The sequence below is a fragment of the Pristiophorus japonicus genome, chromosome 1 (assembly GCF_044704955.1).
Source record: "Pristiophorus japonicus isolate sPriJap1 chromosome 1, sPriJap1.hap1, whole genome shotgun sequence".
Classification (NCBI taxonomy): domain Eukaryota; kingdom Metazoa; phylum Chordata; class Chondrichthyes; family Pristiophoridae; genus Pristiophorus; species Pristiophorus japonicus.
The window spans coordinates 228,595,851-228,620,074 of NC_091977.1; the positions used below are offsets into that span (position 1 = coordinate 228,595,851).

Genomic DNA, 24,224 nt, shown 5'->3' on the forward strand with positions numbered 1-24,224 from the left:
CCCCCCCCGGCCACACCGGTCTTTCCCCATAGCCCTTCAAATTTTCTTTGCTTCAAGTATATATCCAATTCCCTTCTGAAATGATCATCCGAGCCAAAATTAACAGGACAAGTATGGATTCATTAAGGAAAGCCAGCACAGATTTGGTAAAGGCAAATCATTATTAACCAATTTGATTGAGTTTTTTGATGCGGTAACAGAGTGTTGATGAGGGCAATGCGGTTGATGTGGTGTACATGGACTTCCAAAAGGCGTTTGATAAAGTGTCACATAATAGGTTTGACAGCAAAGTTGAGGCCCATGGAATAAAAGGGACAGTGGCAGCATGGATATGAAATTGGCTAAATGACCAGAAACAGAGGGTGGTGGTGAATAGTTGTTTATCGGACTGGAGGAAGGTACACAGTGGGCTTCCCCAGGGGTCTATTCTAGAACCACTGCTTTTCTTCATATATATTAATGACTTCGACTTGGATGTACAGAGCATAATTTCAAAATTTGCAGATGACACAAAACTAGGAAATACAGGTACAACATCTGAAATCTGGCAACCTCGGGATCGAGTCCGTACTGGTTTTTGGGTTTTGTCGGATTTCGGCTCTCCTCACCTCCCACCGATTCTCCGTTCCTCGCCGCCCACCGATTCCTGCCACTCCTTGCTGCCCGCCGATTCCTGCCACTCCTTGCTGCCCGCCAATTCCTGCCACTCCTTGCTGCCCGCCGATTCCTGCCACTCCTTGCTGCCCCCGGGCACTGCGCCTTTTTTTTTACCAGTTTTCTCATCCCTCGCCACCCAATGTCGCCTTCTTGACCGCCTCAAATATTTCCGGTGTTCGGAATTCCAGATTCGGATGTTGTACCTGTATAGTAAACAGTGAGGAGGATAGTGATAGATTTCAAGAAGACATAGACAGGCTGGTGAAATGGGCGAACACGTGGCAGATGAAATTTAACGCAGAAAAGTGCAAAGTGATACATTTTGGTGGGAAGAATGAGGAGAGGCAATATAAACTAAAAGGTACAATTCTAAAGGGTGTGCAGGGACAGAGAGACCTGGGGTTATATGTGTACAAACTGTTGAAGGTGGCAGGGCAAGTTGAGAAAGTAGTTAAAAAAGTATACAGCATCCTGGGCTTCATAAATAGAGTCATAGAATACAAAAGCAAGGAAGTTACAATGGACCTTTGTAAAACACAGGTTCGGCCTCAACTGGAGTATTGTGTCCAATTCTGGGCACCACACTTTGGGAAGGATGTGAAGGCCTTAGAGAGGGTGCAGAAAAGATTTACAAGAATGGCTCCAGGGATGAGGGACTTCAGTTATGTGGATAGACTGGAGGTTGGTCACCTTAGAGCAGAGAAGGTTGAGAAAAGATTTAATAGAGGTGTTCAAAATCATGAGGGGTCTAGACATAGTAGATAGAGAGAGTCGAGAACCAGAGGACACAGATTTAAGGTGATTGCAGAAGAACCAAAGGCAACATGAAAAACATTTTTACATAGCGAGTGGTTAGGATCTGGAAATCACTGCCTGAAAGGGTGGTGGAGGCAGATTCAATTGTGGCTTTCAAAAGGGAATTGGATAAGTACCTGAAGGAAAACATTTTACAAGTCTACGGGGAAAGGGCAGGGAGTGGGACTAACGGAAGTGCTCTTGCAGAGAGCTGGCACAGTCTCGAAGGGCCTAATGGCTTCCTTTTGTGATGTAACTATTGTATGATTCTATGAAAGTTACTATTGAATCTGCTTCCACTACCCTTTCAGGCAGTGCATTCCAGATCATAACTCACTCTGTTTTAAAAAAAAAATTATTCTCCTCTCCCCTCTGGTTCTTTTGCCAGCTTAAAGCTGTGTCCTCTGGTTACTGACCCTCCTACCATTGGAAACAGTTGCTTCTTATTTACTCATGATTTTGAACACCTCTATTAAATCTCCCCTTAACTTTCTCTGCTGGAAGGAGAACAATCCCAGCTTCTCTAGTCTCTCCATGTAATATCCAAATCATTTGATCAAGCAATGTAACGGAGAAGTATTTCATGGCAAAATAACAATAAACTATTCATGAGATGACATAAAGATGAATGTTTTTCATCTATATTCTCTAGGTTTATGTGGACCGCCAAAGAATCGATTTGCATGAACTGCATGAAGCAATTAGGATCATTGACAAAGATGTGCCAAGAACTGAACGAGTCCTAGACTACTACCAGTAAGTTACTACATGTATGCTAATGATACGCAGCTCTACACCACCTCCACCTCCCTTAAACCATCCACTGTCTCTATAATATCAAACTGTTTGTCTGATATCCAACACTGGATTAGTAGAAATTTCCTTCAATTAAAGATCAGCAAGACCGACGCCATTGTCTTCGGTTCATGCCACATACTCCATTTCCTTTCCACTGATTCGATCTCTCTCCCCAGTTCTCCCCTTCATAAACTTGAGGTCATCCAAAATTCTACTGCCCACCTCCCCTGTGCTTGGTGACCACCTACATTCCCAGTTAAGCAATGCCTCGATTTTAAAAGTCTCATCCTTGTTTTCAAATCCCTCCATGGCCTTTCATCTCCTTATCTCTGTAATCTCCTCCAGCCCTATAATCCCCCTAGACCTCATCGCTCCTCCAATTCTGGCCTTTTGAACATCCCCGATTTTAAAAGGTCCACCATTGGCGGTTGTGCCGACAGTTGCCTAGGTCCTAAGCACTGGAATTCCTTCCCTAAATCTCTCTGTCTCTACTTCTCTTTCCTCCTTTAAGACGATCCTTAAAATTGTTGGAGTGGATTTTCGGACATAGCAAAGCATGATTGGGTAAGCCAATTATCTGCCTTGCCACTAAATGAACTTTGTACCAAGAAGCCTATCTGCTGTCTGCTGATATGAACTCTGCAGCAACAAGTGACTCATGGCCAGGTGCAGGCCACTTTTTAAAGCTTTGCAACAGAATAACTAAAAGAGGAAGGGCCCCCAAACTCGCGCCATGCTATCAGGTTTCACTAGGACTAAAAGGTTGTGCAACAATATGATTGGTTGTATGTAAATGAATTGCATTGCCATATGGATTGATTGGTTGTATGTAAATGAATTTAAATGATTGTATTCCGCCCTCTGTAAACTGCTTATAACCCCGCGGCACCAGGCACTCTGGAAGAAGGTGCTTCGCAGGCCGCGGGATCTCAACTCTTCTCCCAGAGCTCTGTTAGCAATAAAGTTGTCTCTCTTACCTTACCAGAGTCTATGTGAATTTATTTTCACTAACAAATTGGCGTCATGAACAGGATACCGCGGAGCTGGATAGTCGTATGACCCAGTAGAACGGGACAGTAGTCAATTTCTGACCACCCATAAATTATACTGGGGGAAGCGGCTGGCCGGCGAAGTGGTAGCAAACGAATAAAATAGATTAAGTAAGTAAAGAGACATAACTTGATAGTATGTGATAAGAGTTAAGAAATTCAGACTGTAGTGGCGTACAACGCAGACTGAAAGTAAAATAATTAGTGATGCGGGGATTGATTATTTTAGTCCAATGTTCATAGAAGGTGATATAGAAATCGGTGCGGAAGGGAGCTGATCACTCCAACCAAGAGCCGGATTCCGGTGGTAAGGAAACACGTTAATCTTCGCGAGCAAGACAAGAGGTCTCTGCGAGGTGAATCGTGGCCGTGAGTATTTAAGTTCGGAAATTCCATAAACTAGAGGGGAATACAGGAACATAGAGTAAACATCTTCAATGGCAGGTAAGGAAACGGACGTAAAATGTTGACCGCCCGGGTCCCTAATTAACTCTTACATGACCGATCGACAAGTCTTAATTTAAAAAATGCAGAAAGACGGCTGGGATGTATCCCAGACATTAGAACAACCACGAAATTGGATGGCAAAACACAAGAAAGAAAAAACCAAAAAGGCCGGAGTATTACTAGTACATCAGTTAGCAGGACTAGTTGAGCAAGTAAAGGACGTTAGAGAGAAAAGGGAGGAGCCGCGTTAGCAGCCAATGCCGACTTTTCAGGGGGACATTGGACACACGCGGTACCTTTAACCACCGAAGTAGATGGTCAACAGGCGGCCTTTGGCCCTTTTAAAACTGAGATCCAACGAGTTTTAGGTAATGCCCCTACTAATTGGAGTAAAATTACTACAACCAAACAACAAAAGGGGGAAGGAGCCTCAGAGTATGGGGAACGATTATTCCAGATATATCAAGAATACTCTGGACAGGGAAACCCGGGCCGCGGCGACCGAGCATTTATCCAGGCATTTAAGGACGGACTATCCGCTGCACACCAGACCATTATAAAAATGGGAGTAATTGTAACCCAGGATTATGATGAACTGGTCGAGTGGGCTAGTGGCGTTCAGGGAGGAGGCGATGAAAAATCCCAAACAAAGATAAAACAAGAAAGGGTTTTTGTAGCAGGGAGGGGGGCGGGGGAGGACAGAAAAAGGGGACATGCCATAACTGCGGGAAGGTGGGTCACTTTGCCAAAGAATGTAAGGGGAAACGCATGGAAAAACAATGCACATATTGCGGCAAAAAGGGACATTTAGACGCGACCTGCTATAGTAAAAATTGCTATCCTAATAAGGCAAGGACCCTGTCAGAACAGGAATACCAGCAGTGGCAGGAGTACAGAGCCACCCTGTGATGCCCAGCGGCCCCTGTACAAAGTAAAAAGGAGGGAAGGACATATGTGTCTGCACTAGTAGGGGGCCGACAGTGTGAGATGCTAGTGGACACGGGAGCCTCAATATCCATTACCAATCTACCCCTTCCCGTAACCGACAAAAAGGCTTTAATAAACGGAATAGATGGACGGCCAACTCCGGCCTACCTGAGCTCCACCCAAGTGGTGGAAATTGATAATTTATGTATACCCATGAGATTTTACGTCTGCAAGAATCGTGAGGGAACAATATTGGGGAATGACGTAATGAAGGAATTTCAGGCCCTGATTGATTGTGGCAAGGGGAAATTAACATGGCCAAAGGCAGATGGCAGTAAGGGAGATTTGGGACAGATAGCTCACCATATGGAAAGTTTAGGTGTAGCAACAGCCACAAAAACCAACTGGCATACCGAGACTGGAGGATATGGCGGCATTTGTACCCCGGGCACAGACAAAATTGGATACGGGAAAGGCGGACATGGACCCTATTAAGGTCCCTGGACCATCTCATAAACCACACCGGCAATACCCTATAAGACCCAAAGCCAGAACAGCAGTTGTAGAAATAGTAAAGGGACTAGTGGAAAAAGATATCTTAAGAGAAACTGTTAGCACCACTAACTCCCCAACATGGCCAGTAGGGAAGCCAGATAGGAGTTATCGACTAACCATTGACTACACCGCCCTTAATAAGGTCACCCCAAAATATACCCGATAGTGGCCAGTCCCTCCACAATCCTAAATGGATTATACCCTGAACATAAAATCTTTACAGTCCTGGACATAGCCAGTGGCTTCCTGGCACTTCCCCTCGACCCAGAATCGCAAGAGAAATTCGCCTTCATGGTGGAGGATAAACAATATACTTGGACCCGATTACCACAAGAGTTCCATAATAGTCCTGCCATATTCCACCGAGTCATGAGCGACGTACTAAAACAAATAGAAGTACCGGCAGGAAATAGTATTTTACAATATGTCGACGACATATTAATAGCTTTAGAAACCAAGGAGGGACATCAGGCAACCCTATACCTGATGTTACGAGCTTTGGAGACGGCAGGCCTTAAGGTCAACCCCAAGAAAGCCCAGGTAGGGAAAACCCAAGTCCTGTACCCAGGGTACTGCCTTTCAAGGGGGTTGAAAAAAATGCCCTCGGATAGGAAAAAGGCTGTCAAGGACATGCCTAGACCAGTAACGGTAAGTGGGGTGAGGAAGGTACTGGGTCTCTTTAATTACAGCCGGAACTTTATCCCTGAGTTTGCAAAGATTGTCGAGCCTATACAAAGACTAGTAAAGGGAGGAAAACCGGCCCTAGACCTTATAGAGTGGGGCCCTGAACAAGAACAGGCGTATAGTAAACTCAAGTCAGAACTAGTCTCCACACCTGGATTGGGACTGCCTGACATGGGTAAAGATTTCCACATCCACTGTACCAATGAAGATGGGTTCTATACGGCCGTGGTCACCCAAGATCACGGGGATAAAAGGCGACCTATAGCCTATTACTCCACCGCCGAAGGACCGGTGGTGACCGGATTATCCAGATGTAGAGCTGCACTAGACTGTGCAGCTTGGGCAGTAAAAAATAAGCGAGCCCGTGGTAATGATCGGAAACATCATTCTCCACTCCAAACACACGTTGGTAGAAATGTTAAACACAGGAAAACTGAGAACCGTTTCTAATATGAGACGGGCAAAGTGGGAAGCAGTCCTCTTGCCACCCAACAAAGCAGTAACTATAATTAGAGATGTAGGGGAAAACCCCACGGAGGGCATAGTACAAGAGGGAGAGCCCCACGATTGTGGGGACGTGGATATGGACATGGAAGAGGATAGAATAAAAGACACACCCCTTCAAACCGCAGAACAAACCTTGTTTGTTGTCGGCTCGCGAAAATACGTAGAGGGACTACCTCGTATCGGATGGGCTGTAGTTAACCAGGATCTAGAGACAGTCGAATCAGGGCAAATTAGTGGGGGATCGTCAGCTCAGGTGGCAGAATTGGTAGCCCTCACCCGGGCACTGGAACTATCAGAGGGTAAGATCGTTAATATCTATACGGACAGCAGATATGCATTCGGGGTAGTACACGATTATATGACAGCATGGGGGAGGAGGGGTTTTATCACAACCAACGGACATCCCATAAAACACCAGCTGAGAATAGAAGCTCTCTTAGCAGCCAGTAATAAACCAAAACAGGTAACGGTCAGTAAAATTAAAGCCCACCAAAGGGAACCGGACCGAACCAGTCCAGATTGGCTGAGTCACCAGGGAAATCAAGCTGCGGACTTAGCTGCACAAGAGGCATTAGAACAAGAGGAGTGTGAGGAAGCCTCAGTCAGCGCCGCTGTGGTCCGAGACGAACAGATAAGTATCGAGAAACTACACCAGGACACTTCTGAGGAAGAAAGGGTTATGTGAACAAAGCAGGGCGCAACGCAAGGAAAGGATAATGTTTGGAGACGAAACGACAAGGTAATGGCGCCTGAGTGCATACAGAATACCTTATTGGAGTTGCACCATGGCCTGTCCCATTCGGGACGAGAGGCCATGACTGGGAGTCTTGGAAGAGATTGGTGGTGGAAGGGGATGGGGAGAGATATTGCCATCGATGCGTTACGTGCGCACAAAATAATCCAGGCAGGCCCATTAAAATTAAAATGGGACACCAGCCCCGTCCACGGGGGCCATGGGAACATTTACAAATTGATTTCACAGGTCCTTTGCCCCCATCCCATGGAAAAAGATATTGCCTAGTGATTATAGATCAATTTACCCGGTGGGGGGGAAGCTTTCCCCACATGTGATTGCACTGCCTCAACAGTGGCAAGGATATTGACCGAGCAGGTGATTCCCCGATGGGGAGTGCCTCTTCAGATAGATTCCGACCAAGGCACCCACTTCACCGGGAAGATTGTAAAAACAGTATGCCAGCTGATGGGCATAAAACAAAAATTTCACATCCCCTACCACCCGCAGAGTTCTGGAATGGTAGAACGCATGAACCGTACCCTTAAGAACGCCCTCGTCAAGGCCATGCAAACGTCAGGAAGAACGTGGACAGAAGTATTACCTATTATATTGATTAAGTTAAGAGCCACGGTAAACCGGACAACCGGATTAACCCCTTATGAACTAATGACAGGAAGGGCGATGCAATTACCAGAAAGCATCATAACAGGTGGGGCCGACGTAGGCCCATTAAAAGACAAAATTAAACGGTATGTTTTGGAACTAAGCACTCAACTCAAAGGGATGCGTAAATTAGTAAGAGACAATCAGGAAGAGAGAGACGCTTAGAAAGAGCTTAAAAGGCTCCCTGACGTCCCGATGGCGGGACGTTGCGTCATGGTAAAAACATTACCTGAAAAACCAGGGTTTGCACCAAAATGGAATGGCCCATATGAGGTCATAATCAGTGGAGACACCTGTGCCTGTCTGGACATAAGAGGGAAGAGTGTATGGAAACATTGGACCCAGTTGAAATTGTACAAAGAAACTAATGAGTAAACATAAGACATGTGATTCACGATAATGTAACCAGGATACTTGTTTATGCACCCCGAACAGGTGACGACTGCAAGCAAGTCCAAATTAAGGCTACTGCTAATGTGTAAATATTGTATTGTTTGAGCGTCACAAACATGTCTAAGATAGCGTATATAATCGCGTTACTCTATGTTGTCATGGTTGTAAAGCTAATAGGATTAGAAGATAACTTGTTTTTCAAGACCCATATACGTTTACACGGCAATCGAACCGTGTGTTACCCACTAGCCCAATCAGTAGAGGCCCTGTTCGTGGCCACCCCTGGGTGGACCCCCCGTGACTTATATACGGCTGATACCTCGGACGCACCCTGTGAGGGAAAAACGGGCGAATATAGAAGGGGTATACAGGGAAGATGCGTGGAATTAATAAATCCCACAGATCCTGTGTGCAGGGGGTCCCGGGGAAAGGACAAAATGGTATGCTCAGACAATGCAAGCTACTCGCTTTGCTTCTCGGGGCGAGGATGGGGGTGTGTATATGCCCTGGTCCCCGAGAACGCCACCTGTGTGCAGACGCAGTGTGCCCGTCAGCACTGTCGAGTGCATAGAGGCCAGTTTACTTGCACCTGTAACAAGCAAAGATGCCTGAACGTGACTGCAGGGAGGCAAGTTATCTGCAGTCAGTGCAACAGAACTCATGTCAGCTCAGAAACATGGGCATACCCGTTTGATGCTTACCAATTGGTAGGATTGGGCTCAAATTCAAGGGAACCGAGCAATTGGTGGTATAAGCAATTCACAAGTGTTAGCAACACCGATGTAAAGTGTTATAGAGCTAAGGAGGGATTCGTGCTCCTCCTCGACGGCACCTTCAAGACCGCAACACCGGCCCTCCCGGTCCACTTTGCAGCAGGAACTATAGGACCACTCACTGTTCCATGCCCCAAAAGGGGGCATACCCGGAGAAGGATAGTAACACGGGCCATCAGCAAGGAATAATGTCGGTTGCCAGCGTGATCACCGGAAAAGAACATCTGATGGGAACACCCGGAGACGCCGAGGAAAACGGAGTGGACGATGCAGGCACAGACCACTACCTATGAAGCGTAGGCTAGAGCTACAGGCAAGGTGTACATAGGAAATGTCAGGGAAGTAACTTGCCTTGAAGGCTGCATATTAGGCACTGAGCCACCTTCATTGTGGTCATCTGGATTTCGTGAACATCCTCCAGGACCAACAGGGGGAACTGTTGGAGTGGTTTTTCGGACATAGCAAAGCATGATGGGGTAAGCCAACTATCTGCCTTGCCACTAAATGAACTTTGTACCAAGAAGCCTATCTGCTGTCCGCTGATATGAACTCTGCAGCAACAAGTGACTCATGGCCAGGTGCAGGCCACTTTTTAAAGTTTTGTAACAGAATAACTAAAAGAGGAAGGGCCCCCAAACTCGCGCCATGCTATCAGGTTTCACTAGGACTAAAAAGTTGTGCAACAATATGATTGGTTGTATGTAAATGAATTGCATTGCCATATGGATTGATTGGTTGTATGTAAATGAATTTAAATGATTGTATTCCGCCCTCTGTAAACTGCTTATAATCCCGTGGCACCAGGCACTCGGGGAGAAGGTGCTTCGCAGGTCGCGGGATTTCAACTCTTCTCCCAGAGCTCTGTTAGCAATAAAGTTGTCTCTCTTACCTTACCAGAGTCTCTGTGAATTTATTTTCACTAACAAAGTCTACCTCTTCGACAAAGCTTTTGGTCATCTGCCCTAACATCTTATATGGCTCGGTGTCAAAAACAATTTTTGCTAACACTCCTGTGAAACGCCTTGAGATGTTTTATTACATTAAAGGTGCTATATAAGTATAAATTTTTGTAAACTATTGCACAAATATGAAAACCTATATAGGACTGATTGCTTTCAAATTCTACTAGGTAGGCAATTAGGCACCTCAATTAATCATGCATTTGTCAGAAGTTCAGGTTATTTTGTTTGTCTGCCTGATCTGTTCATGTACTTACCAATGATGCCTGTTCCCTTCTCTAGAAAGGAAGGTGCGATCAACCTAATGGTGTTGAGAGACATACTCATCACTTTTGCTGCATTTCATCCAGGTAACGCAGTCATTACATTTGCTTCCCTTGCTAGCGTTGCTTCTTTAAATCATCTATAGAAAAATAATGAAAGAAAGACTCGCATTTATATAGCACCTTTCAGGAGCTCAGGACATTCCAAAGTGCTTTACAACCAATGAAGTATTTTTGCAGTGTAGTCACTGTTGTAGGAAACGTGGCAGCCAATTTGCACACAGCAAGCTCCCACAAACACTAATGTGATAATGACCAGATAATCTGTTTTAGTGATTTTGATTGAAGGATAAATATTGGCCAGGACACCGGGGATAACATCCCTGTTCTTCTTCGAAATAGTGCCATGGGATCTTTTACGTCCACCTGAGAGAGCAGACGGGACCTCAGTTTAACATCCCATCCGAAAGACAGCACCTCTGACAGTGCAGCACTCCCTCAGTACTGCATTAGAGTGTCAGCCTAGATTTTTGTGCTTAAGATTTATAGATACTATGGGCCCAAGTTTCCGATGCTGGAGAAAACGGTGCACCTCTGAGATTACGTAACCTATCTGGGATAAAAAAACGCGCTGAAATCTTACCGGGGAATTCTCCGGTCGTCCTGGAGCGTGGCGTGGTGCAGTGGAGTCTCCCTGGGGTGGAGCAAGCCAATCGCAGCCAGCAGGGGGGCGGGGCTAGGGATCAGCGTTCTTCTGAGTGCCGGCAGCATTGCACAGGCGCGTGGGAGCATGCGCGCATGCGCAGTGGCTCAGCAGGGCGTTTTTCCCCCAGTCTGTCTTAGAATGGTGTGAGTACTGGGGAGGAATGGAGGAGCGTGGGAAGGGGGCACTGGGGAGGTGATCGGTGGGGGAGAGATATGGGAAGGGATGGAGGAGCGTGGGTTGGGGGGCACTAGAAATGATCGGAGGGCTGGAGGAGAGAGCAGGGGGGCCTCCGTCCTGCCTCCCCCCTCACCCCTGCGTTCAGCCCCTACCCCCCCACCCCCTCCCTCCCTCATCCTCCTCTCACTGCACCCCTCCTCCCCTCTCCTCTCCTCTCCCCCCTCTTCTCTTTCCCCCCCCCCCCCCACCCCCTCACTGTCAGAGACAGGGAGAGAGAGAGACATTGACTGATAGAGAGAGACACACACTGACAAAGACACTGACAGAGACACGGAGAGGCTGACAGAGACACCTTCCCTTCACAAAGGTAGGACTTCTATTTTTTATTATTGATTGGTTGCTTATTACTTTGGTCTTGGTGCTTTCAGGTGCAGGGTTCCTTCTATTTTTTATTAGTTAATTGCTTATTACTTTTTGTGCTTTGTTTCGTGCTTGGTTCTTTAAATGTACTGCTTTGTTTAGTGCTTAATGCTTCTTTAATGTTGTTGTGAAGGTGTTTATGGAAAATCCTCTTAACTTCCCCCCCGCTACCCCTGTTGTGATGTTAATGTATCCTTTGTGTACAATGCTTCCCACCCCCCTCCCCCCCCCCCCCGTCTCTGGCTGTGCCTTCACTGAGCTTAACTCGAGGTAAGGTTTTTCAGAACTTACAAAAGTGGACACTTGCTCCATTCTAAGTTAGTTTGGAGTAAGTTTTCACTGCCGAAACCTGCAAAACAGGCCTTTTGAAAAAGAATACCTGAACTAAAATGAACCTAAACTAACTCACTAGAATTGGAGCAAACTAAGTGCCGAGAATTGCGATTTCTAAGATACTCCAAACTAAACTAGTTGCTCCATGAGCGACTCCACCCGAAACTTGGGCCCATACTGTCATGTATTTCACCATCTTGCAATGACAATAGTTATGTAACTGTAACTCATGCACACTATACCTGTACCCTTGAAATGCACACCCTGACCACAGGAGGTGAGCTTGCGGGAGACACTCCTCACCTGGGTTTCCAGGTATAAAAGGGGAGGTCCCACCCAGGGTCAGCGCTCCTTGGTCCTGGGAATAAAGCGAGGGTCACAGAGTGACCGTGTCTGATATATACATGCCTCGTGTGAGTTTGTAACAAGGTGCAGAGACACTACATTTGGCGACGAGAAACGGGAATCATCGACCCACGAGGATGGCCACCGCTGGCACAGAGGAAAGCTACTGTGTGGGTGAGGACTGGGACGACTTTGTGGAAAGACTCCAGCAGAGCTTTGTCACAAAGGACTGGCTGGAGGAGACAGCGGCTGACAAGCGGAGGGCGCATCTACTGACCAGCTGTGGTCCACAGACGTATCCGCTGATGAAAGACCTGCTCGCACCCCAAAAGCCAGCGGACAAATCCTTCGAAGACTCAGCCAGCTGATTAGTGAGCATCTCAAGCCGGCAAGTAGCGTACACATGGCCCAGCACCGGTTCTACTCTCACCGGCGTCGGGAGGGTCAAAACATCTCGGACTTCGTGGTGGAACTGCAGCGTTTGGCCAGTCTCTAAGTTCACCGATGCCTGCAGGGGGGAGATGTTAAGGGACTTTTTCATCGAGGGCATTAATCATGCCGGCATTTTCAGGAAGCTCATAAAGACCAAGGACCTGACTTTAGAAGGGGCGGCGTTGATAGCTCAGACCTTTATGGCAGGGGAAGAGGAGACCAAGCTAATTTACGCATGCAGCCCTGGTTTTAACGTTGCGATGAACCAGGGAGTTAATGTTGTAAAAGTGATACAGAACCCCGCAGGCAGGCAAGAGCAATTCGACACCGCCCAGGCAGGCAGGCAAGGGTAATTCGACACCGCCCAGGCAGCAACAAGCTCCAGGGTGGGCCCGCAACAGGGACAATGGAAAGGGGATCGGCAATTCACGCCATCACGAGGAACAATGCATCCCGTGATGGGACCATTAACACCCTCCCTCAGAGTGCTTAGAAACAGCCAAACGGGCCATCAGACAGGAATGCCTGGGAATAGTCCTTTTGTTCACAGCGCTCTCAGCTCGTGCTGGAGGTGCGGGGGTAGACACACTGCCAAAAGCTGCAGGTTCCAGCTTTATACCTGTAGGATTTGTAATGTCAGTGGACACTTGGCCAGGATGTGCAAAAAGGCAGTAGTGAGGCTAGTCTGCGAGACAGAGGAACCAGACGAGGGGTCTGTAATGCAGGATGAGGCCTGGGAAACAACCATGGATGCTGAAGTTCAGAGAGTTCATGTGGCTGACGTCCACAGCACATACACTAAAACACCATCCATGATGATGAAAGTCTTACTGAATGGCATCCCGGTGCACATGGAGCTGGATACGGGAACAAGCCAGTCACTCATGAGCGCCCAACAATTTGAGAGACTATGGCCACACAGAGCTAGCAGGCCCAAACTGGAACGCATTGAAACGCAGCTACGTACGTACACCAAAGAGACCATCCCAGTGCTGGGCAGTGCAAACTTGGTGGTAACGCATAATGGATTACAGAACCGGCTGCCACCCTGGATTGTTCCGGGAAATGGCCCCACGCTTTTGGGGAGGAGTTGGCTGAGATGAATTGGAAATGGGGGGATGTGCACACCATTTCATCCGTGGAGCGAAGTTCATGCTCGCAGGTATTGCAAAAATTCGAGTCACTCTTTCAACCCGGTGTCGGAACGTTCAAGGGCACTAAAGTAGTGATACGCATCACTTCGGACGCCAGACCAGTGCACCACAAAGCCAGAGCGGTGCCGTACGTGATGCGTGAGAAAACTGAACGTGAACTGGACAGGCTGCTCAGAGAGGGCATAATTTCGGCTGTTGAATTCAGCGACTGGGCAAGTCCCATCGTTCCCGTCCTCAAAGCAGATGGCTCGGTTAGGATTTGTGGCGACTACAAAGCCACCATCAACCGAGTGTCACTGCAAGACCAATACCCGCTTCCGAGAGCGGAGGGCCTCTTTGCCACACTGGCAGGTGGTAAGCTGTTCACGAAGCTGGACCTCATTTCAGTCTACAGGACTCAGGAACTGGCGGAAGATTGCAAGCTTCTGACCACCATCACGACGCACAAAGGATTATTTGTCTACAACAAGTGCCCATTCGGCATTCGTTCGGCAGCGGCTATCTTTCAGCGAAACATGGAAAGTTTGCTCCAGTCCATCCCTGGAACGGTCGTATTCCAAGACGACATCCTTATAACGGGTCGAGACACCAAGGAACACCTCCGCAACCTGGAGGAGGTGCTACGCCGATTGGATCGGGTAGGCTTGCGGCTGAAAAAGGCCAAGTGCGTGTTTTTGGCCCCAGAGGTCAAGTTCCTGGGCAGGAGGGTTGCCGCAGACGGGATCCGGCCCACTGAATCAAAAACTGAGGCGATTCGCCGGGCGCCCAGGCCCGGCAATATGTCGGAGTTGCGATCATTCCTGGGACTTTTGAACTATTTTGGGAACTTTCTGCTGAACTTAAGCACATTGTTGGAGCCGTTACACATGCTCCTCCGTAAAGGTTGTGAATGGTTTTGGGGGGATTGTCAAGAACGGGCTTTCAATAAGGCGAGGAACCTGCTGTGTTCCAACAAACTGTTGACTTTGTATGACCCCTGTAAAAAACTGGTTTTAACATGCAATGCGTCATCCTATGGGATTGGGTGTGTATTGCAGCAGGGTAACGATGACGGCCGACTCCAACCAGTAGCTTACGCCTCCAGGTCACTCTCCCAGGCAGAGTGTGGATATGACATGGTCGAGAAGGAAGCACTCGCGTGTGTGTACGGTGTGAAAAAGATGCACCAGTACCTTTTCGGTAGACGGTTCGAGCTAGAGATGGACCACAAGCCGTTAGCATTGACAGCCTTGCTGTCGGACAACAGGGATGTTAACGTGTCAGCTCGCATACAGCGATGGGCCCTCATGCTGGCTGCGTATGACTACACCATACGTCACCGGCCAGGCACCGAAAATTGCGCTGATGCATTCAGCAGGCTCCCACTAGTCACCACCGAGGGGCGTCGGAGCAGAGCGCCGAGATGGTCATGGCCTTTGAGGCTTTTGACACTGCGGGCTCCCCCATCACAGCCCGACAGATCAAACTCTGGACCAACAGGGACCCCCTCCTATCTATGATAAAGAAATGTGTCCTGACTGGGAATTGGGCGCCCGCACACATGGCATGCCCCGAGGAAGTCAGGCCGTTTCAGAGACGGATGGATGAACTCTCCATCCAAGCCGATTGCCTGCTATGGGGCAGCCGGGTAGTCATGCCTCAGAAAGGAAGGGAAGCGTTCATCAGGGAACTCCACAGCGAGCACCCTGGCATCGTGTTAATGAAGGCCATTGCCCGCTCACATGTATGGTGGCCGGGGATTGACTCAGACCTGGAACACTGGGTTCGCAGGTGCATGACGTGTGCTCAGCTGGGCAATGCCCCCAGGGAGGCTCCACTCAGCCCATGGCCGTGGCCCACCAGACCACGGTCACATATTCACGTAGACTATGCGGGCCCGTTCATGGGGAAAATGTTCCTGATCGTAGTCGATGCATACTCGAAGTGGATCGAGTGCATCATATTGAACTCGTGCACGACATCCTGGTCAGCGACAATGGCCCGTGTTTTACCAGCCATGAATTCCAGGAGTTTATGTCGGGCAATGGGATCAAGCACGTCCGGACAGCGCCATTCAAGCCGGCTTCCAATGGCCAGGCAGAACGGGCGGTCCAAGTCATAAAGCAGGGCATGCTCCCTTCAGTACCGCCTATCGCGCCTCCTGCTGGCCTACAGGTCCCGGCCGCACTCGCTCACGGGAGTCCCGCCAGCGGAACTCCTCATGAAACGCATGCTCAAGACGCGGCTGTCCCTCATTCACCCAGACCTGGCCGACACTGTTGAGGGCAAGCGCCAGTCCTAAACCTAGCTTCATGATCGAGGCTCAAGGGGGAGGTGTATAGAAATAGATGACCCGGTATTTGTTCTTAACCATGCCTTGGGACCCAAATGGCTTGAGGGCACCGTAATTGGCAAAGAAGGAAACAGGGTCATGGTGGTCAGACTAAACAATGGGCAAATATGCCGCAAACACTTGGACCAAATAAAGACAAGGTTCAGTGCAGACACGGAGGAACCGGAAGAAGAGCATGATGAGATAGCACCCACACCACTGCCAGCGTACGAGCAACAAAGACAGCCCTCAGCATGCACAGTCCCTGCGGCCAGCCCGGACAGGCCGGAATCACCTCAGGTGACAGACACGCATGCCGAGGCTCAGCCACCAGAGCCACAACTGCGGCGCTCCACGAGAGAGCGTCGACCAGCCGATAGACTTAACCTCTGAAACTAAAAGACTCAAGGGGGGAGGTGATGTCATGTATTTAACCATCTTGCAATGACAATAGTTATGTAACTGTAACTCATGTACACTGTACCTGTACCCTTGAAATGCACACCCTGACCACAGGGGGTGAGCTTGCGGGAGACACTCCTCACCTGAGTTTCCAGGTATAAAAGGGGAGGTCCCACCCAGGGTCAGCACTCCTTGGTCCTGGCGATAAAGTGAAGGTCAAAGTGACCGTGTCTGATATATACATGCCTCGTGTGAGTTTGTAACAAGGTGCAGGGATACTACACATACCTAATCCCCAGAGGTAGCATTGCGTTTGATATCTGGTGGTGAAGTAGGTGTATTAGTGATTTGAAAATATATCCACCAGTAACTGTCACATTTAAAGGAAATAAATTATTGAGAGGGCAGATAGCTTCACACCACTTTTGAATCAATTAATTTGTAATTTTTCCATCATAAGCATTCTAGGCTTAATATTGTCCCAGCAGAGCACCTAAAAGGAAATTTTAGTTTTTTGAAAAGTAATAAGAAACAAACGGGATTTGTAGAGGGATCAAGAAGTCGGGCTTCAGAATCAGACAGATTTGCCATTCTATAGTCGCCTTCAAAAAGGACCCTGCAATCAATATATAAAACTGGCATTAATAACTCTGGCATTTTTGATCAAAAAATAACTTGTGCGTTACGAGATATTGCCATGTGCATTCCCTAATAAATGTTTTTTTTCCCCCTGTCTTTTAGACGTAAGCTATGCTCAAGGCATGAATGACCTTGTTAGTCGCTTCTTAGAGGTGCTGGACTCTGAGGTGGATGCTTACTGGTGCTGTGCCTTCTACTTTGAGAAAGTTTCTTTTGACTTCAAAGAAGAAGGCTTGATAAGGAAAATTAGTAAGTCTGCTTTAGCCATTCATTCAAATTTGGGCTGAGATCGCTTTCTCTTTCACCGCTCCGCCATTGGTGGCCGTGCCTTTGGCTGCTGAGGCCCTAATCTCTGAAATTCCCTCCCTAAACCACTCCACCTCACTCTCCTTCTTTAAGATGCTCCCTAAAACCTACCTTTTTGACCAAGTCTTTGGTCACCGATCCAAATATTTCCTTATGTGGCTCGGTGTCAAATTTTGTCTAAAAGCAGTCCTATGAAGCGCCTTGAGACATTTTACTACATTGAAGGCGCCATCTAAATGCAAGTTGTTGATCTTTTTGCATGCTAAACAGCTATCTGTGGGTGCACAGAGGGTATGGGTTAGGCAAAAATTCTGTCACATTGAGTGACATTGAGTTTAACTACTTGTGAGGAATACTACTAGCACAGTTGTTACTATATGGAAATATAACCATCCTAAAGTAATTGTGGCAGTGAGTAAACTGACTCCATCTAGCACCTGTTTAGACTCAGCAGTTTCACTTTTCCTGCAATGTCTCCTATTTGATTAAACAGGTTGAACCTCTTATCCGGGACTCCCTTATGCAGCACCACCCCTTGTCCAGGACCATTCCCGGCCGTCGGGTGGGACATGCACAGAACGCGGTCGGTCAAAATCCTTCCTTCCCTGCCAACTCCCGCGATTGTGATTATTTTTCTAAATGGTTATCTATTTTTCTCTTTATTATTTTGTTGCAGATCTATGTTTTTGTTGCAGATCCCCCCCCCCCCCCTGCGGCCTTCCTCGCTGCTACACTTCCAGCCCCCAGCCAGCCAGCCTCGAAACATCACCAGACTCCCGTGATCGGTCTCTCAACATACATTAAAAAAAAATTCATACAGGGTACTCACCAATATAATCGTTCTCCTCAATGACAGGATTATCGGCTGCCTCCTCTTCCCTGCAGCCACAGTCCTCGGGCTGACTGCTCCTCCGCTCAGCGCTCCCTCCGGGGGTCCCACCATCACTTTGGGCCCGCTCAGGCCGACAACCTCCTCTTTCCCCCCGCCCCCCACCTTCGACCTCGAGCCGCCTCCCTCCTTCCTTCCCCCCTCCCCAGGCCGCTGACCTCCCCTCAACCGGCAAAATCCCTTATTTGGCACAGGCCAGGTCCCGAGGGTGTCGGATAAGGGAGATTCAACCTGTATTAATATTACATTTTTAAATGTCCTAGTGTTCCTTACAAATCAGATCTTTCATGCCGCAAGCAGAATGACAGTGCACTAAACCAACTATGGAAAGAAATTCCGAAGATATGTTGATGCAAGGTGTAAATATGCAGCAAAGCCCCAAAGAATGCTGAGAGGATCTGCAGTAGAGAGGAAAGAAAGACTTTCATTTATATAGCGCCTTTCACAACCTCAGAACGTCTTGAATCACTTTACAGCCAATGAAGGACTCTTGAAGTTTATTCACTGTTGTAATATAGGAAATTCGGCAGCCAATTTGAGCACAGCAAGATCCCATGATCAGCAAATGTGGGAATGATCACAATCTGTTTTTTTAATGATCAGATAATTCTTTTTTTTTTCAATTCTGGTTGAGGGATAAATATTGACCAGGATACCGGGGAATACTCCTCTGCTCTTCAAATAGTGGCTGAGTTTTATCTGGTTACACTCTGCTGCCAGGGGTGAGGCAACCCGAATCGTCTCAGGGTTATTTCAGGCAGGTGTGGCTGTCACGTGTGGTGCAATTCTGTTACCAGTCTGAGGTGAGGGGGGGCGGGGTGGAAACGGAATTTAGTGTACCATCGCCCTCCCCCCCCCCGGCCCCCAGCCCCCAGCCCCCAGCAATAGTAGTCCCATTTTCTATCATGCCACTTTGCCCGGTCAAATTTGAAATCTCACCCCGAGACCCTTCGCCACATGCAACACAAGCGTTGATCGAGCATTAAAAAATTCTGACGGTGTTTGATAGAGTAGACATAGAGATCTTTCCACTTCCAAAACTAGATGCTGTAAATATAAGATAATAACTAATAAATCTAATAAGTAATTCAGGAGAAACTTCTTTACGCGGAGTGTGGTTAGAATGTGGAACTCACTACCAGCATTGGGAGGATGAGGTGAGTAGTATAGATACATTTAAGGGGAAGCTAGATGAGCCCATGAGGGAGAAAGGAATAGAAGGATATGTTGAGAGGATGAGATGAAGTAGGGTGGGAGGAGGCTCATGTGGAGCATAAAGACTGGCATAAACCAGTTGGGCCGAATGGCTTGTTTCTGTGCTGTACATTCGATGTAAATGACAGACTGTATGCTGTATGATATGCTTCCCTCATTTAAATGTTAACAATTCGGCCCCTGCCCACCCAGCATAAGGCATTTTGATCTCAATGTTAACCATGAAATTTAGATGAAGTGTTCATCAATGGTGAACTTCCCTTGTGCTAACACATTAAAGGAATCATGGATGCAAAGAGCTGCTTTGCTATTTTCAATAGATCATTTTAAAAAAAGAGCACAAAGATGTGAAAACGAATGAGATTTTTTTTTAACGTTATTCTCTTCTTTCTAAACAATTGTGAACTTTAACCTTTGACTTAAGACCAACGCTGTTTGAAAAGTGACTCCATCTGCGTTTGCCCTTGTGAATTTTACATTAGCAGCATGTGTGCTGGAGCCTGCAATTCTCCTTGCACTGAGGTTTCTTCTCAGCCATGTTGTCATTGGAAGGGAAGAGGGGTCCAGAGATCAGGCACATTCCCAGATAGAGAGGGAAATCATGTTGAATCACCCTGGGCTGCTCATATGCGGGGTGGGGCATGTGAGCCTCTGAAGGCTCAGCTCAGAAGCAGTAATGGTGGAGGCCTGTGAACAGATAGCTAGTGCACATAATATAAAAACACAAAATGCTGGAAATCTCAGCGGGTCAGGCAGCATCTGTGGAGAGAAAAACAGAGTTATCGTTTCAGGTCGATGACCCTTCATCAGGAGTTTTTATTTCAGATTACAGCATCCGCAGTATTCTGCTTTTGTGTAAGTTGTTGTAGCTAGTGCACATGATTGGCTGGAGAATAGATTGTGTCCTGGGAAGACCTGAAAGGCAGAGAATCTTGCAACACAAAGAGGCCATTTGGCCCATCGTGCCTTTGTCTTTGAAAGAACTCTCCAATTAGTCCCACTTCCTTCTGCTCTTTCCCCATAGCCTTGCATTTTTTTTGTCCCTTTTCAAGTATATATCCAGTTCCTTTTGAAAGTTCTCTTTGACTCTGCTTCCACCACCCTTTCAGCCATTCCAGATCATAAAAACTCAGTGTAAAGAAAATTTATTCCCATCTCCACTCTGGCTCTTTTGCAAATCACCTTAAATCTGTGTCCTCTGGTTATTGACTCTTCTGCCACGGGAAACCGTTTCTCCTTACTTACTCTATCAAAACGCTTCATAATTTTAAATGCCTCTATTGAATTCCCCCTTTACCTTCTCTGCTCTAAGGAGAACAAACCAAGCTTCTCTAGTCTCGCCACGTAACCGAAGTCGCATCCCTAGTACCTTTTTTTTTCAAATACACTATGTCTTTGATTTAGTGTTGGCATATGCTTTCTTTTTAATGTGAATATGTTTCTAATCTAATGTAATGCTGCTGTTTCAATGTTACAGAATTGGCACTTTGCTGCCATCTCCTGCCCAACACCCATGTCATGCCAGTTTGTGCTTTTATCGCTGTTAGTTACCTCTGCTTCAAGGCAATGCCCTTGCTCATCAAACTATGAAACTAATGAACATCAAGACCTTGGGAGAGTGTGCAGAGGAGATATACCAAAATGGTACCAAGATTGAGGGACTTCAGTTATGTGGAGAAGCTGAGATTGTTCTCCTTGGAGCAGAAAAGTTTAAGGGAGATTTAATCGAGGCGTTTAAAATTATGAAGGGGTTTGATAAATATTGGCCAGGACACTTCATAGGATCTATTCCGTACACCTGAAAGCAGACGTTTCTCCTTATTTACTTGGTTTGATGTTTCATCTGAAAGACGGAACCTCCGACAGTGCAGCGTTCCCCTCAGTACTGCACTAGAGGGTCGGCCTAGATTTTGTGCTTTAAGTTTCTGGAGTTGGGATTGAACCCAAAACCTTCTGACTCTATGAGGCGAGAGTACTATCAACTAAGCCACAGCTGACAGCTATGTATGCACATAGGGCACAGAAATCCATGTGGTTTCCAGCGTAATTTCTGTGGGAGACTGTTGGAAGCGGGTTGAGGCCTGGTTGTGGAGATTCTCTGCTGTTTCCAACATGTCTTGTAAGAACTTCCGCCATCTGCTTACAAGGTCAGTGCAGTCAGGGGTGGGGATTCCCTATGCCAAGATTTCCAGTGCATTGGCCAAGTTGGGTGCTGAAATATCTCTTGAGGCCGGTACACTCAACGGGCGAAAGTGGGCACCGGGCCAAGTAACCAGCCTCGATCTCCAAAGAAAGCCAACATAGTTTTATTTCAAAAATTTCTAGGAAACATGGCCAGGGTCAGGGAATGTTCGGCCAGTCACTCTCCCCATTCTCCCTCCCCAGTGTCGGCCCAGAAGATGTCGGAGATGCATTGCTAATAGCCACCTGGCCCATGCAAATTAGATCCTATCCCACTGACCTCGCAAACTCTGGTGAGGTCAGCATTGGAGGGCACAATCCTGGCAAGACGCGCCAAATCATGCCCTGATAAACCTCAGTTAGCTTCTTTGGTCCCTTGGTTTACTCCCGATGTTGACTGCTAGCTTCCTTGCAACTCCTTGATCTGAAATGGCAATCCATGTCGAGAAAAAGTTTGTTTCCGTTCCTGGCCTGAGCCTGACCTAAGGCTATTTTACTTGAAGGCCAGATGCAGGAGAGGAAAGTAAATGTGTGCGCTGCCCCAAACCTAACGTCTCAGTGTAGGGTATTTGGATATTGGCACTTCGGTGCACAAACAACTGTCTGTGACTGGCCAGTGAACACGCACAAAGTCATGCTCTCATGTTGGCACCGGGGCCAGTTAACGGGCAGTCAGCCATGTGCATAGGGCCTCGGCAGCTGAAGGCACGGCCGCCAATGGTGGAGCGATGAAAATTGGGGATGTGCAAGAGGCCAGAATCCAGAGACTGACTGCACTGTGTGACACAAGTGTGGCACAGCGGTGTGTATATATATATGTATATAGCTCTTAACTAGTTGTAGAAATGAGGACCTGATGGAATTGAAATGATTCATGTTTGTGACCTGTTCCTATTAATGACTATGCTGAAACCTAATTAAATGTAGTGAATAGATTGGGATGTGGTTCAGTCCTGGGACTCCAAACTCATGGCTGTCTATGTCTCAAAACAGTGCTGTTAACCATTAAGCTGTCAGTCCACCAGATATTGATCTGACTGAATAGTGGAGGATGTTTTTAAAGAGCAATAATAATATGAGAAACCAGAACTAGAGGCCATAAATATAAGATAGACATTAATAAATCCAATAGGAAATTTAGGAGAAACTTCTTTACCCAGAAAGTGGTGAGAATGTGGAACTCGCTTACCACATGAAGTGGTTGTGCCAAATAGCACAGATGCATTTAAGGGGAAGCTCGATAAACACGAGGGAGAAAGGAATAGAAGCATATGTTGAGAGGGTTAGAAGAGGAGTGGGAGTAGGCTTGTGTAAAGCATAAATGCCAGCATGGAGCAGCTGGACCGAATGGCCTGTTTCTGTTGTAACTTCTGTGGGCCCAAATTTCCCCATGAGTTGCACCGTTTGTTTTTGGTGTATCTTGATTTTTCTGGTGTATCTTTTTAGTTGCAAATATGGCCATTTAATTTGCGCCAGTGTAAGTGAGTTCGTTAGGTGTTTTGTTAGGTCAGTTTTTTTTTCAAAAGGGGGTGTTCCCAGCCACTTACACCATTTATGCCAATTTGGCCAGAAAAAAGTTGTACTAAAATAACTTAGGGCAGCGTATGTGTCCACTTTTGTCCGCACAGAAAGACCTTACTTACAGTTAAGGAATCGGTGCAAGTAACTACATTTCAAGCACCACCAAGCAAAGCACAAAAAGTAATAAGCAATTAATTAATAAATAAAATAGAAGGGACCCTGCACCTAAAGCACCAAGACCAAGGTAATAAGCAATCAATAAATAAAAAATAAAAAAATAGAAGGAACCCTGCACCTAAACAACATTTCAAGCACCACCAAGCACCAAACAAAGCACAAGCAGTAATAACCATTCAATAAAAACTAAAGAACTGAAGTAAATAATTAAATGAACAAATACGAAGTAAATCCTACCTTCAACTAAACTCAGCACGGCTGGCCGTGCGGGAGTCCCTTCGGCCTGGGATAGAGGAGGGAGAACTCGACTGCCGCCCCACTGACTTTCAACCCTTTTTGGGTGGGAATTTTTTCCCTTTTTGCCCATTTTCCCTTTTTCCCTTTTTGCCCACTGACATCTTCAAAGAGCTTCACACACACAATATTTGTAATACAACCTAACTGCATGTTGCTGGTTATTTATTGATACACAGGATAGGATGTAGGTTAAGCACATGGCTGTCACTATATATGCTTCTTTAACATAACAAGACTGCCACCCAACCAAAGGAACGCAAAGCTAGCCCAGCATGACAAGCGACGTCGCTACACGACAAGCTATCCTCAGTCCAAACCACTAGACTGCAGCCAAAGACGACCCACCTCTCCCCCCTCTCTCTTGCCCCGATCAAAATTCAGTCGCACCAACCTGTTTCTTGCAGCCCTCAGCGGCCGGCCTGTGCGGCAGGCCATTCGGCCTGGGATAGGGGTTGGACGCGTTCTGCAGGCATCATTATCACAATCATGGGACGGAGCTACTGTGCATGCACG

At 47.1% G+C, this 24,224-nt stretch overlaps 1 protein-coding gene across 2 annotated transcripts in view; it reads left to right on the forward strand.

Annotated features, from left to right (window-relative positions):
- The window catches only part of LOC139268783 (TBC1 domain family member 15), a 90,760-nt gene that overhangs the window by 40,176 nt on the left and 26,360 nt on the right, over window positions 1-24,224 (forward strand). For both annotated transcript variants that reach the window (XM_070887476.1, XM_070887484.1), the window contains 3 exons: window positions 2,105-2,208; window positions 10,226-10,293; window positions 17,228-17,374. In XM_070887476.1, coding sequence (XP_070743577.1) covers window positions 2,105-2,208; window positions 10,226-10,293; window positions 17,228-17,374 — 319 coding nt within the window. The remainder of the gene's footprint in view (window positions 1-2,104; window positions 2,209-10,225; window positions 10,294-17,227; window positions 17,375-24,224) is intronic.